This window comes from Oxyura jamaicensis, chromosome 1, assembly GCF_011077185.1.
Source record: "Oxyura jamaicensis isolate SHBP4307 breed ruddy duck chromosome 1, BPBGC_Ojam_1.0, whole genome shotgun sequence".
Lineage (NCBI taxonomy): Eukaryota > Metazoa > Chordata > Aves > Anseriformes > Anatidae > Oxyura > Oxyura jamaicensis.
Genome location: NC_048893.1, coordinates 111,755,692 through 111,770,474, shown reverse-complemented (window position 1 = coordinate 111,770,474; position 14,783 = coordinate 111,755,692). Strand labels below are relative to the sequence as shown.

General features: G+C 36.3%; 1 protein-coding gene across 5 annotated transcripts in view; it reads left to right on the top strand.

The window, feature by feature from the left end:
- Positions 1–14,783, top strand: part of DSCAM (DS cell adhesion molecule) — a 478,055-nt gene that overhangs the window by 434,653 nt on the left and 28,619 nt on the right. For all 5 annotated transcript variants that reach the window (XM_035315830.1, XM_035315828.1, XM_035315829.1 and 2 more), the window contains exons 27-29: positions 1,082–1,258; positions 7,994–8,024; positions 13,580–13,695. In XM_035315830.1, the coding sequence (XP_035171721.1) occupies positions 1,082–1,258; positions 7,994–8,024; positions 13,580–13,695 (324 nt within the window). The remainder of the gene's footprint in view (positions 1–1,081; positions 1,259–7,993; positions 8,025–13,579; positions 13,696–14,783) is intronic.

The following is a 14,783-nucleotide window of genomic DNA, read 5'->3' as shown; positions in this document are numbered from 1 at the left end:
TGTTTTTCTTTCTCATCTTCCTTACTTTTAGAAAGTAAGTAGCCAATTTTATGTTTCAGTATCTGGTTAAAATTGAATAGCTTTCATCGACAGTCATCACAGTTCACAATACTTGTGTATTTGTACCCATTTCAAACAAATCTGCATTTTATAGCCTCATTTGTAGTTCCATGTAGCAGTTTAATAGTAATCAGGAAATGAGTGAGAAGCTTTCCATACCTAAATAGCCTTCCAAAGAAAATTCTGTATTCTTCTCACGTCCTTTAGAAGTAAAGAAAAAAATAATAGAAAAGTTCAGGTATTACATATCACCAGGAAGCCAGGTATATTCAAAATGCAAATATGTCCCAGAATGAAAAAGTGAGCTGCCTGCCAATGTGAGTGCTTTGCAGATTCATTTCCTTCATTTCACTCTCAAAATTTGCTCATTTTTATCCAACATTACTGTCCTGTTTTACTGATAAGTATAATGTCAGACTCTCTTTAGAGAATTAACATCAGGTTGGCTATCTGAATCTAAGATCAATAGCACTGCTGAACCCCTAAGACATGATAAAAGAATGTAGAAGATTCATGTGATGTGTGTAGCACAAAATGTGTGTTGTCATATATGTCCCTTACAAAGAAAAACCAAGCAGAGAGTATAAATCTGTTGCAGCCATCTACTTTTAAATAGTGAAGATTAATATAGGTAGCAATTCTGAGATCTCTTAGAACTTTGGAATGATTTAAAGTACTTAAAATTAATTGTAGTACATGACTATGTAATGAACATGGACTACTTTTCCAGATTTTTTTTTTTGTTTTTTTTTTGGGGGGGGAAGCCATGACATTTTTTACGTATACACCTCTTTATGCCTCTTCTCAATTTCCCTGAGTCCCTGCTGTCAGTGGTTTGTTACCAGTGTGACTGATTATGCATGCATGGCCATTATACATACAAACATAGCATCCATCCCAAACATGAGAAATCCTTCTTTATGTTTTGCATGTGGTTGAAGCATATAATATGCAATATTTCCTGAGAACTCAATCTTTTGTCTTCATTAATAGGCATCTAATATCATGACACTGTTTCCAGGTACAATCCCTCCACTCATTAAGTCAGTTGTGCAAAGTGAGGAAGGGCTGGCAACCAACGAAGGGCTAAAGATGCTGGTGACCATTTCCTGTATCTTGGTTGGGGTCTTGCTGCTTTTTGTGATGCTGCTGATTGTGCGAAGGCGGAGAAGGGAGCAGAGACTGAAGAGGCTGCGAGGTAAGATGAGAGCTGTGTCACTTATTCCTACATATACGTATTCTCCAAACCCAGAAATACAAGTGGGGCTGCATGTGACCAAGTGGTTCAATCCCCAATTGGTATAATTTTCCTATAACATGTAGCAGGTAAAACATATGTGTTTTTTACAGAAATTCCTCCTTTTATCATTTTGTAGTCCAGTTGAGCAATGAACCATTGGTAACCATTATTTAGCATGAGGGAAAGGAAAATAATTCTCAAGTACTGGTCTTTGGGGATTTTTTTTTTCCTTTTCTTTTCTTCTTTATCTTGTGAACAGTCTCAATAACCTAAAATCTTTTTTTTTTTTTTTTTTTTTCTTTGAAGACTAAAATCAGATGTTCTGGAGATGGAAGGGTTTCAGTTTTCTAGCAGATGTTAAGTGATTCCAGAATTATGAAATTAATGTAGCCAGATGTTAGGCTAGAAAACACATCCAGATATTCTCAGATTTGTTACCATATTGTTTTCTTTATGATGTATTATAACAAAACCCTTAAAACAACTTTTCACTGTTCACTCACCATTCATTGTAGTTGAAAGTCCTTTTCTCTAATCTTTATTCAAATTCATGTTTCCTATATGAATAAGTCTTAGATTTATGAATTCATTTAGCTGTATTGGGCTTCTAGTAAACACCTGCATCTGAATCCCAATGAGGTTTTTGACCCTTGCACTCTGCAACTACTGCACTTGGCCTTGTGGGCTTTGCAGTAGCACATGATAGTAAACATTACACTGAAATAATTTGAAAAAAGCCTTTCAAATCACACACTGAATAAAAAGCAATAAGATTTATCATCCACAAACATGAATCTAAGGATTTCTAAGAATGACCAAAATACTTAGTTATATGTATTTTAAACAAAGTATGCTTATGATATTAAAATCAGGGCCAACTATGTGTATTCCATCTCACCTTTGCATCTGTTCTGGTCTCTTTTGGGTCTCATTTTTCTCTTGTAATGATATTTTGGATATTTTTTGCAATGAAGACTGAGATACAGGGCCCTTAGGCATGGGCAAATTCCTAGATCAAAGAGGACAACTAGCCTTATAGTTCAGACACAGCTCTGGAAATTAGGGCATTTTGATTCTTTAGGTTGTTGTATAATAACTTTCTCGTTTGCAATTTTTTAAGTCATTTGCCTCTGAGCAATATTTTCTTCATCAAAAAATGGTGGAGTAAGGATGAAGAAAATGTTATTATCTTATCTTCTGAGAAATATTGTGTAATTCTATCCAGTAATGAGCAGGATATTTTGAGCAGTTTGGCTCCAGGAAATCATGGCTGTGAACATCTAGTTTTTCTTAGATTCTTGAGTTACAATCCCTTAAAGAAGTCTGATGATCACCAGCCAATGTGGTTCTTCTACAACGTAAGATTTATCTGAATTATTTTCTCTCAGAAGACAGGAATTTTAAAAAATACATTCACATAGCCAGTGACAAAGAAATCATCACTCCTTTTGATGGTCATCAGGATTTAACAACAATTTCTGTAAGTTACATCTCACTTCTCATCTGAATTTGTCAAGCTACAACTCAACCTTACAACCATTTAATCCCATTATACTTCTGTCTGTCATGCAGTGACTGAAGTTCTCTTTTGTATCACATTTTTTGTCTTTGAGGATATTTTTTTTATATGGTAGTGATCAAGTAATTCTTTAATATTTTAATTGGTAAACTAAACAGATTAATCTTCTTGAATCTTTCTGTGTAATTATCCCATCATTCATTCTTTTAAAGGTCTTTCTCTTGTCCCCTTGTAATCTACCAGTACCTTTCCTCATCTGTGTATGTTAGGAATGAATTTAGTATTCCAGCAACACACACATCAGCACCTGATACAGAGACAAAAAAATATTTCTTCTTGTCCTTTATATTTTCTCCTTCCCTTGAGAATCGCCTTTTTGGCTGCAACATTATACTAAGAGATTGCCTTTAATTTCTTATCCACTGAGATCATCTGACAATTCTCTACAGTGCAACAGGATAACTTCTCCATTGTACAGCTAAGGCTTGTATTCTTGATATATAAAACCATGTGGTCATATAATATAGATAAATATAAATAATTTTTTAGCTTGTGATCAGCCTACCTGATGATCCAGATTGGTGACCTATTACTTTCATTATATTTTAGCTACCAAATTCTTATGTCATTTTCAAACTTTTATTAGATATTATCTTATTTACTTATTACCACTGAGAAAACTACAGAGTAACATTCCATGGTACATGAAGATAATAAATACTTCATTTAAAACTGTATTTTAATACGTATCAATTTATATGTTGGAAATTATATGTGATGGTTGCCATGTTAATTTTCTGCATCATTGCTACTTTCTTAGTAAAATGTTTTGAACTACAAAAGTTTTGCTCTAAAGAAATTTAAATATAATATGTAGAATTTACCTAATCCTATCTCCATGAGAATTTTTTCAACATCAACAATTCTGAGTGAATTTTATTCTCATCAAAATACTTAGCTTGAGATGGCTGATTGAATCATTAAGGTCAATTAATATAGACTTGTAGTCAGTCTCCTTTCATTCATTTCATCAAGACTCACCATTTTTTCCATCCCCTTTGCTCATTGCCAAGATCAGATGACAGTAATTCAGATTTTTCTGTTGTTCATTCTTTTTGAAGACTGACCTAATGTTAGCCATTTCTGCTCTTCTGGAGAATACTTCATGTTCTAAAAGTCTTAGTCATAATCAGCATTGCTGTTCCAGAGAACTCCTTAGTAAATCCTCCAGAAAACTCCTGCTTGCATGTTTTCCTGATCTCCTATCTAAAAATTGTTCTTCTGTAGTTGTTACCATATTCAACTTTCTTCTGAATTCATTTTGAATGGAAAATGGAAAATATCCTGTCATTATCACTTGATATGATATATATTATCTGGTGGGGTTTCTTGAGACTCAGGACACATTTTTCCTAAATCATGATTCTAAACCTACTAGCTACTTTCTTTCAGTCTACATCAGAAATATATTTTCCACTGTGGGACCTTCTAAGCAATTTTATGCAAGTAATAACTTGCATAATTCTTGCTTTTATTGCTCCAGGAGATGTGTTTTCTTCAAACCTGCTTGAAAAGATGAGTGGGAATTGCAGATTTATTTGCAGTATATCCTTCATGCAAACATTTAGATTTATGCTTACAGACAGATGAGGTCCTGGTTCCAGTTTGTGGGGTAAATATGGCACTAAAGCAGTAGTCTCTCCACTCTTAATCATTTTACTGCTTGTTTTAGCACATAGGAATGCATAAACCCTTGTCTTCCTCCTGTGCCATGCATAGTATGATTTTATTTTTCCAGGAGTACTCTGCTTAGAAGGAAAATGTAGTTTTCAGCAAAACCCTGAGTTTTTGTCAAATTTAGTAGTTCCACAGGTCAAGGCACAAGAAGGTCAATTGAGTGCTAGGGTTCATGCAGCGATTCCGTAGGTCAGCACACATTAGAGCAGAGAAACATGATGACTTACCACTTTCCACTATTAACCTAGCTCCACGACCACTGAAATAGTTTTCCCTTTGCTTTTAAACTCAACTCACCTTAACCCAAGCAGAAAGTGTCAGTGCAGCACGGTAGTTCAAAAGCAGCAGTGTGCTATTTAAAACTGTATCATGGACCCTGATTTCCCAAGTGGCAAACCAAATGTGTTAAGTATTTTAAAGAAGCAAATGAAACTGAGGGCTGCTGAGGGCTGCTGAGTCTATGTCTGTTGGTGCAGTCATTTGACAAAACCATTGAGAAAAGTTTGACTTGTTCACTAAGGGTGATTCTTGGCTGGGACAGGAGATTGTCACCTTCAGTCAGTCATCCATAGCTTCTCTGAGCCCCATTTTCCCTACGCAAAAGCAAGGAGACAGGGCACTGGCTGGGATATTGATTCCTTTTATGAAGCTTTCTCACTTTGCTGATGAAATGTGTCATGTAGGAAATATACAGTACAGTAGTCTGCAGCCTATACCCATTATTTTGTGAAACTAACATTTCTTCTGTAGCTGATGTTTTGAACACATTATTATCATATTCAGTGGCTTTAAGGTTTGTGGTTTTCCTTTGACAAATACATAAGATCCCTTATCTTCTTGGGACTTTTGTTTTGGTCCAGTCCTACACCAGACTGTGTGTCCAGTAAAGCCGCCATTATCTTTACTAATATTGCTGTCCATTGCAACAACTTTCTTAGTCTATTAAATCCCACTGACTTTATTATTTTATTTTCTGCAGTACATTCAGTTTTTGATATGATCTTGCATGAAGTCTCATTTTATTTTTGATTGAAGATGCACAGACAATTTGATCCTTTGCATCCCCTTGACGAAGAGCATATGTAAATGTGCATTTGAATATGAGACATGTTTAATGGTGAAAGCATAACATCTTTCCCAGAAACACAGCTGTGCAGCATCTGAGAATATATGAGGGAAGTTGTTTCAAAAATCCCATGAATATTGTCATTTAATCCTGCCAAACAAATCTAGAAAGGAACTGAAAGAGGTCAGTCAATCTTCAAGTCTATTGCTTTCATTTTCCTTGAGTTGTGCACTACTTGCACAAATATCCACAATCTTCAGTCAAGGATGTAGCCATTGCTTTACAAATCCACTCTCTGAGTGAAAGAAATATTTGTATATTAAATCACCATTACTGAGTGTGCCAGAGGGAAAATGTGTGCATCAAGGCTCTACATGATCCCAGTGCTGCTACAACAACACAAAACAGGAAACATCATAAAGATTGCTTAAAGTAAAATAAAATAAAATAAAATAAAATAAAATAAAATAAAAAAAATAAAAAATAAAAATAAAATAGACTTGGAAACAGATTTTTTTTCCTTCTTTTTTTTTTTTTTCCTTCTTCAGAAGATCTAAATCCCTTTCTAGGTCCTTAGAAGTCAGTAGGAAAACTATCTGTGTGGTGTCATTTGGAGCAGCAGCATGCTGGAACTTTGCCTTCTGACTGATGATAAAGGTGTTTTCCTCATGGTATTGTACTATGTAGAAGCACTTACAAGAGTGTTCACAGCAAAAGTCAATCCCATAGCAAAAAAAAAAAAAAAAAAAAAAAAAAAACAGAAAGTCTATATGCCTAAATGTAGCGCTGTTTGAATAAGATCAGACATCTCAGACAGAGTCCTTCCTTTCAGCAGGAATCTTCCATTCTTTGTGCTGAAAAGGAATAAGGGGAAGATTAAAAATAAAGGAGTGGAACAAGCAGACCTAGAAGAAGCACAGAATTTCAGCTCCAACAGTAATTGTGAGGAATGAAGTCTAAGACAGGCAAGCTGGCATGGTGTCAGAGAAACTGAATGCAGAAAGTTGGTGGAAGATGTTTTGTTAAAAATAAAAAGAGCACTTAGTTTATCCCTTTTAAAAACAAATATAAAAAATGTAACCAGAGCGATGTATTAAGTTGGTGGTTGTTTCTGCCTGCATCCTCTGAATTTTAAAGGCAGGAATTTATATAGGATCACAGACAAAAGAAATTGCAATAGGTGTAGGAGACCCAAGAGGTTATTAAGGAATAAAAAGGGTTTCAGAAGTGAGAGGGAGAAAACAAAGACAAATTCAGTAAATGTCTTAGAAGATGCAGGTAGATTTACAAGCAGGAGATAAGAGAAGAAATTTAAAGTTTCATCTAACAGGAGAGTTCCTTGAAGATTAGGAACTTGAATTGTTTTCTTCTCAGATTTGCTTTACCTGGTTGCACAAAAGGCTGCTTTGTTGCTCTGTGACATTGTTATTTAGGGACTCTGATCTCCCATTTTCAAGTGAGTTTGTTTAGTGGCAAAGTGTAGCTGTCTTTTTGCGAAATAATACCACAGAAATCATTATTGTATGTTTATAAAGTTTCACGCGAAGCTACCTGAAGAACACTGGGTGAACCAACCTTCAGCTGTGTACTTTGATCTGGTATTTACCATAATAATAATATCCCCAAAGGGTTTTATGTTAATAATAGCAGCAATGACAAAAGGGAATATTTCTCAATCAGCAGCACCTCATTTTGCAGGGCTGATCCAAGCGGGAATCAGCTACCTCCTGTTTTGTATATAGACAGCCCTCCGAAGACCCAAAAGTTTTGAATTATTGCTAGTTGCAAAGCATTCATACCTGAGATCAACCAGTCTCCTTGGAGACCTCCCTCGCACCTCCTCCATGCAGTCAGGTTGGGTTTGAAAATGGCAGGCTGGCAATTGCTCATCCAGATCAGCGTCAGCTCCTGCCCAGAGATGGATGTCAGCATTTCTGTCCTCTTGCCCTTTCTTCCTTCCTCACCCTCTCTCTTGCTGACCATGGCATGAAGGAACAGAGAGCCCTGCTGGTTGTTAAAATAGCTGCATTTCTAAAGAGTGTCTGTAGTTGTTTCCAGTTAAAGTCTATATTATTCCATGCTCCCTTTTCTTCAAAACCAATAGTTGTTTGTAGATCTCTAAGCATTTTCAGTGCTACTGAGGAACTAAACAGGGCTCTTTGGGGCAGAAAGATCTAATGTAGTAAAATGCAGTTCCAACAAAAGTAGAAACTTTTAGACACTATTTTATCTTCATTACTGATCTGAGAATTGACAGTAGTCTTATATATGGCTGATTCAAATCACTTCCTAATAATCCATTTATCACATACGTTTTCATTTGTGATACAAACAGATAGCAACTCCTGATATCCTTTCTGTTTTCTTCTAGATGCAAAGAGTTTGGCTGAAATGCTTATGAGGTAAGAATAAATTCAATCTTCTTAAATTGAAAAATAATTGTCAGCTATGGCATTATATTTAAAAATTGTTATAGGGAAAAAAAGAGATGTCTATTCCTAAAGCCTTTCTCAAAACACACCATTTGACTCTCTGTTAAAAACTAGGATACACTGATGGCTAGAAATACGAGAAAACAGACAGTTTGTGGTCAGTCCTGTAACAGAACACAATAGTAAAATTTGCCATCTCTTGTATTAGTGGATTAAATTATAGAATACATGTGGGTTAATTTGGACATTTTTCCTATTCAGAAAAACATTTGCATAATATGTACCAAAGAAATTGCTCTTTTGAGATCATGGGTTTGAAGGCAGTAAGTGCCTGGATGTGAATATCTCTAAACTTTATAGTTTTATTTATGTAATACTGCAGTTATATTTATGTAGCTGCTTATACTCTAAGGTGTATAAGAGCAGGAAAATCCATTTGTTATTTTTCAGTTCTGCTCCATCAATTCAGAAACCAGAAATCTAATTCAGTTGTGGAATTGCAACAGAATGACTATTGTGGCATCTCAATTCCTTCAGAGATGGAAATTTCATATATACAGTATTTATTGTTTTATCTGGGGAAAATGGTGAACTTTAAATCTGCTGCTTATATTTGAAAATGGGATCGACAAGGGAATATTTCTAAGTTAAAGTGAGCTTTGACTTGCTAGAAAATCTTTTTTATTTTTAAGCAACAAATTTGCGATTTCATGGATATTTTATCAAATGAAGCATACTCTAAAATTCCTCACCCATGATAAGCTTCATCTGCTAAGAATACACTTACCCAAGACATGGTGACAGATGGTTTTAATGTGAACTCAGCTCTATGACATCAGTTCCCAAATACACCTGAACAGTCCCATTGATTTTAACAAAACTGGTCATGCAGTTCAGGTCACATTGTTCTTTTTTGCAACATAGAAACCCCTGCTAGCAGCAGATGGCAGGTTTAAGCAGCTTCAAGGAGAAGTGCTGCAACACATTTTCATGACACAAAAAAAGGGCACAGATTAGCATATGCAGTATGCCTGTTCCTTAAAGAAACCCAGCATGGACTTCAGTATGCAACTTCTGGATGAAGATATTCGGTCCCATTGACAACCACACATAGCACCTCTGCAAAACTAGTAAACCTCTGCCTTAACCCTGATACACTCAGAAGCAGTTGGATCCCTTTCTAGCCTTTAGTTGAGAGTTGGTTTTCTACATAACTGTCTGCCACTGTTTCTTTTTGCTTCTCCTTTCATTTTCTCCCATTCATTTATTTGTAAATAACCTTATTGTTATTAAATAGTCATATTTTATACTTCTCTTAAAGTGTGAACAAAGGCAAATGAATAATAAGGCAGGACTTTAAGGTCCTACATATGGAGAAGCCTCTTAACTTGGAACTCTCAAAGTGATGCTATTTTGATTAGCTTTCTACACTGAACATGCTCAGTTACTTCTAAAACAGCTATGAAATACCCCCAACCAAAAACCTGAGCCACCCACCAACTCTATATGCTCCTGAAGATTTAGCATGTTAATAATCAAAGGATAAAAAGCCCTTTCCAAGCAATAGTAACATACTATAAAGCTTCTGATATTTTATATTTTTTAGATTTCACCAAAATCTGCTGTGTTACAAATATCAAGGAAGAGGGTGGTCATTGGTTTTGTCTTGCCACTTGAGTATGGGATATAAAGCAGAGATTTCCTGCTTGCTAAGAAGGTGTGAGGGATGGAGAGAGCTTTGTGTATCTTCCCGTTTGAGGAGATTTTTATAAGTGTGTGTAAAGCAGATTAAGAATGGAGCTTGAGTCTTTGCTTTGAAAGTTGCCAGCTTTGGCTGTTTAAGTCAAATATCTGGGGAGCAGGGTAAGCCCCAGCAGTTAGCAGTTTAACAGGAGCTGCACAACTTATTGCTGATACTTTAAACTAAAAAATAAAGATCTCTGCTGCTGTACAATCACAGCTTTTTGACCTTTTTTGGGGTGAAAGCATAGATCCAGCCAACTTTTTTGTACTTGTTCACTGTGAATTGGTATAGCAATTGGCTGAGCTTTCTAATTTTGAACACAGGATAAGGAATATTTTCTCCCTGAAAATCCCCTTGACTGGCAGATTATTTACAAAATTTAGTTTCTTGTATGTTTTTACAACAACCAGCTTAGACATCAGGAAACACTGAGGTGGCTTGACTCTTGATTTGGCAGCAAGCACTCAGAATGACTTTACAGAGCGATACATTTTATCCCTTTACAAAACCAGCTTGATCTAACACTCTGCTGTGCATACGGACATTTTCAGTCACTCAGATAAGTATTTTTTTATTACATATCTAGGAAGAATATTAAAGAGGAGATATCCTTATAACTATGTGCACTTGCACTCTTTCAAAATGTATCATGCACTGTACTGGCTCTGGAGAAGGCTTTTTTATCCATAGACTGTACATAAAAGCTCTGCTCAATCAGACCCAAAGGCTTAGGTGTAGCCAAGTATTTGTCTATAATAGTGGCCCAAAGCAGACACTTGGGTAGAGGAAAGCAATACAGCAAATATAAACTGACTTGTTCCCCAGACAGGCTCCTAGTCTCTAACAAATTGGAGCTCAGAGGTTCAATGACCTGGAGAGAATGAGCTATATTACACACAGATCATTACCAGGTCTGACAAGTAAAGAATAGACACACAGCACATGTTTCAGTTTTAAGTTGTATCTGTAGATGAATGAAAATACAGGTAGATGTGTTTCCTCCCTTTAAAGAATTAATTGTTGGGTTCCTCATCCACGAGGCTGAGCCTCTTGGATGCCTGAATTTTGCTAGGTTAGAAAATACTTCGTCACCAAACTTCAAAATTGCAATACTAAAAATCTCTGCCTCACTGCCAAGTCCTAGAGGCACATAATTGCTGTTGGCACTTCAGTTTTTTTAAGCTGACAGTTGAGTTATTGTGGTCTGCAGAAAATAATTTAAAATTCATTGAGCCAGAAAGAGGTTACATGCTAATTAGCAGCAACCTTCTTGGCACTGCCAATTGCCTGTCCTGTGTTTGGACACTCCATGCCACAGTGATGCTGCATAGAGAATTAATTAGACCAGTAAGAAATTAGACCAGTAAGAAAGAGGAGAGAGATCACACAAGATGAGGCATAACTCAAGATTAGTAGTAGGGAATCTTCCTGAACATAAAAAGGCTTAGGTTTCAGTTCTGACTTGAAGGACTTTCCACACATTTTGCACTAAATTCTCCCTGGAGAATATTTCTCCCTGGAGAATTACTCTCCAAGAATAAATTCAGAGTTCCCTCTGGGCAGGTGAACAGTACAGCTAAAAAGCTGGGGAACTGTCCTCTTGCCCTTTGTGGTGCAAACAATTCTTTCTGTACGGTTGAATACTTTGCAATAGTACGAATACAGAGTGTTTGTACTGCAGAAGAGCTTCTAGCTCTAACCATGATGCCAGGGTTAGAGCATTCTGTATTGTGCATTCTCTGAGGAAGATGTGTGGTTTGATCACTTTGCCTCCTAAAGCTCTGGTGAGCAGGTGAAGGGTGCAAGGATGCACTTATTGGACTTGATTTTTTGCTACATGAGTTGTATATGTATCTGATTGAACATATCCAATAATTAATGAATTATTGATTTTTATTTGAAATTGGATCTCACAAATTCAGTTTTCTGTTTGAACACAGGTTTGTTGTGTAATCTTGAACAAGCCCAGTGTGGCCTGACTTTTCAAGGGCATCTATTCATGCATATTTGGCATGCAGATAATATATTAGTCTCCAATTCACATAACATTTCAGCAGCTTGAGTGGAAACCGATAGGATAGTGGCATCTAATCCATGCAGAGACTTTGCAGAGACTTTGAGAACGTCACTGTGAAATTTATCTGCATTTGTGAATCCTAAATGTCTTTGAAAATTTATGTGGTTAATAAGACACCGTGACTACTATTCTCCACTGATTACATATGGGAACAAGTCTGGCAGCCCTGGGTAGCTCTCCTGATATTTTGCTTTCAGAATGATTAAATCATGAACCAGTTGTAGGCTGTCTGAATGCATTTCAGCTATCCATCTGTACCATCAGAGCAATAGTACTGCCTGACCTCTGAAAGACAGAGACATTAAAGTTTGTGAGATGGATAGATAGTGATCATGCTGGGGACCACAAGAGGAGGGTAAAAAAGAAGGTGAGAATCAGAGTTATGTAGCTGTGTGTCTTGAAGGTCTTAGTCCTGGATTTGTGTCAGAATTTCTGACAACTGAGTGACAAGGAAATTCATAAAAAGGACATAAGGGAACCCCCAAACCTAGAATAGTTAGGTCCTGCTGGCATGGAAACAGCAGGAAAGTTAAGGCAAATTGCTAGAAATGTGGTCTCATCTAGCATGCATCAAAGTAGCATTAAACTCCTACGTAGAGGCACTCACTTAGGAAAGGAGTGAGCTTATCATCATGCAGCTTAATAGTCCTCTGAAGATTCCATTAATAACAATAATTCATTGCCCAAGGAGAATTGAAGTGAATGATTTGCAGTTACCTTGTACCAGAAAATGACCCTCTACTGAATTTTAAAGTCCTTTGATATGTGAGTACTTGAATCACACCAATAGGTCATTTGTCTTAATTTTTCTCAGCCATCTTACCTAAACAAGTATTTGCAAATATTTCTTCTTCTCAACAGAGTAATTACATCTGAAAGGGTAAAAGGTTCCTGTGTTTTTAGTGCAGCCTGAAGATTTCTTGGTGCAAGTTCTGTACTGGAAATGGTTGTAGCACTGAATTTTACTATCCATTTTCCTTTGCTTTTGGTAGACAGTTCAATTAAGAAGTCATTTTCTGGTACACAGACTTCAAAATGAAATTGTTTCAATTTGCATGATGATAGAATAATTGTTTTAGATTCATTTTTAGAATATCACATCCATCAATTAGAAATAATCCATGAATGCAAACAAGATTTGCAGTTTTACTCTTGCAGCATCAATGGACCTAAAACCTTTATTTATTTTGTGCAATTTGTCAGTATTAATTAAATCTCTAGTCATTTGTTTGCTTTTTCATTTATCAATTCTAGTGACGCTTGGAATTTATCTGAGGAAAAATAATGAAAATTTTATAAATAATTAGAAATTACTAGAAGACATTTTCCTACCAACCTGCTTGATCAGCTACATATTTCTTTACTTACATTCATAAGGAATGAAAGAAAAGGTCAATCTTACAAACTTTTTATTAATTTCCTTATATGACAACACTTGTAGAAAGCTATATGAAATTTTCAAAAGATCCCTGCTGAAAAATAATAGACCAATCCCTTGACACTGTGCATTCATCTAAATGCCTTGTCGTGTGCAATAAAATAATAGCATGTACTTGTTCTAAAGAGGGGAATATAAAATGTATGAGTATTTTGCTAATTTGTTCTACTTTTAGTTTGAGATGGGCAGACTTATAGTTAGCAAGTTTGCAAGTATCTTTTCAGTTAGGCTGAATCTTACTGTGTTTGCCTCTCTTTTGTTTCCAGCAAGAATACCCGGACATCAGATACACTTAATAAGCAGCAGCAAACATTGAGGATGCACATAGACATTCCCAGAGCACAACTTCTGATTGAGGAGAGGGACACAATGGAGACCATTGGTAAATTATTGTTGGGCTTGTTTTCACCAGTTAATAAAACAAGCACTTCCGCTGGACATCCTTTACCTCAGACCTTTCCTCTGACTGCATGCATCAAGAAGGAAGAGCTACGGAGTTATTTGTCACATTTGAGAAATTAACTGTTTCTTTTCATATAATAGAATGGCTCGGGCTGGAAGGGACCTTAAAGATCATCTAGTTCCAACTCCCTGCCATAGGCAGGGATGCCACCCACTAGATCAGGATGCTCAAAGCCCCATCCAGCCTGGCCTTGAACACCTCCAGGGATGGAGCATCCACAGCTTCTCTGGGCAACCTGTTCCACTGCCTCACATCTCTCTGAGACAAGAATTTCCTCCTAACCTCTAATTTAAATCTCCCATTTTTTCTCCCCTTTGAATCAGTTTCTGCTTTCAGTAGTCTCAGTATAATATTTAGAATAATTCAGAACATTAGGAAAATGAAACTAGTGGAAAGAGAAGCTTGGAGAAAATGAAGACTGGCAGTTTAAAGACTTTTGTTTTGATTTCTCTATTGACTTTGACTAAACAGTTGGATCATTGACATTACATATAAGGAAAATGAAAATGAAATTCTGAAACTACAAAATTGGTATTCAAGGATTTCAAACTGACATCTAAAACTTACATGTTGCATGTTGTATCCACTTGTTCGTATCAAGTTACACGATCAACATATTGATCTGTTTCAACTTTTGTTTGTCTATGCAAAATTCAAATCTAAAATATTTTACACTTCAGAAAACAGTATTTCCTATGTGGCTGGCACATAGCTGAAGCGTCATGTAAACAGAGTTGTTTGCCTTTTTCAAATAATCAAAACAAAAGATGTCTGAAGTCTCAACAGAGTAGAGCTATAGCCTGATTTCATGACTCTGTGGGTACAGACTGTGGAAAGACACTCCAGAATGACTGACCTTGTACAAATTTTAACTTTGGGGGTCAAAATCTATGTAGAAATTCTTTGATGGATGCAGCACCTCAGGGACTGCATAGCTGGAGAAGGCTCCACAAACCAGGAGCAGCATCTCTCCATCTCTTATCCATGTCCATACTGGGGAGGAACAA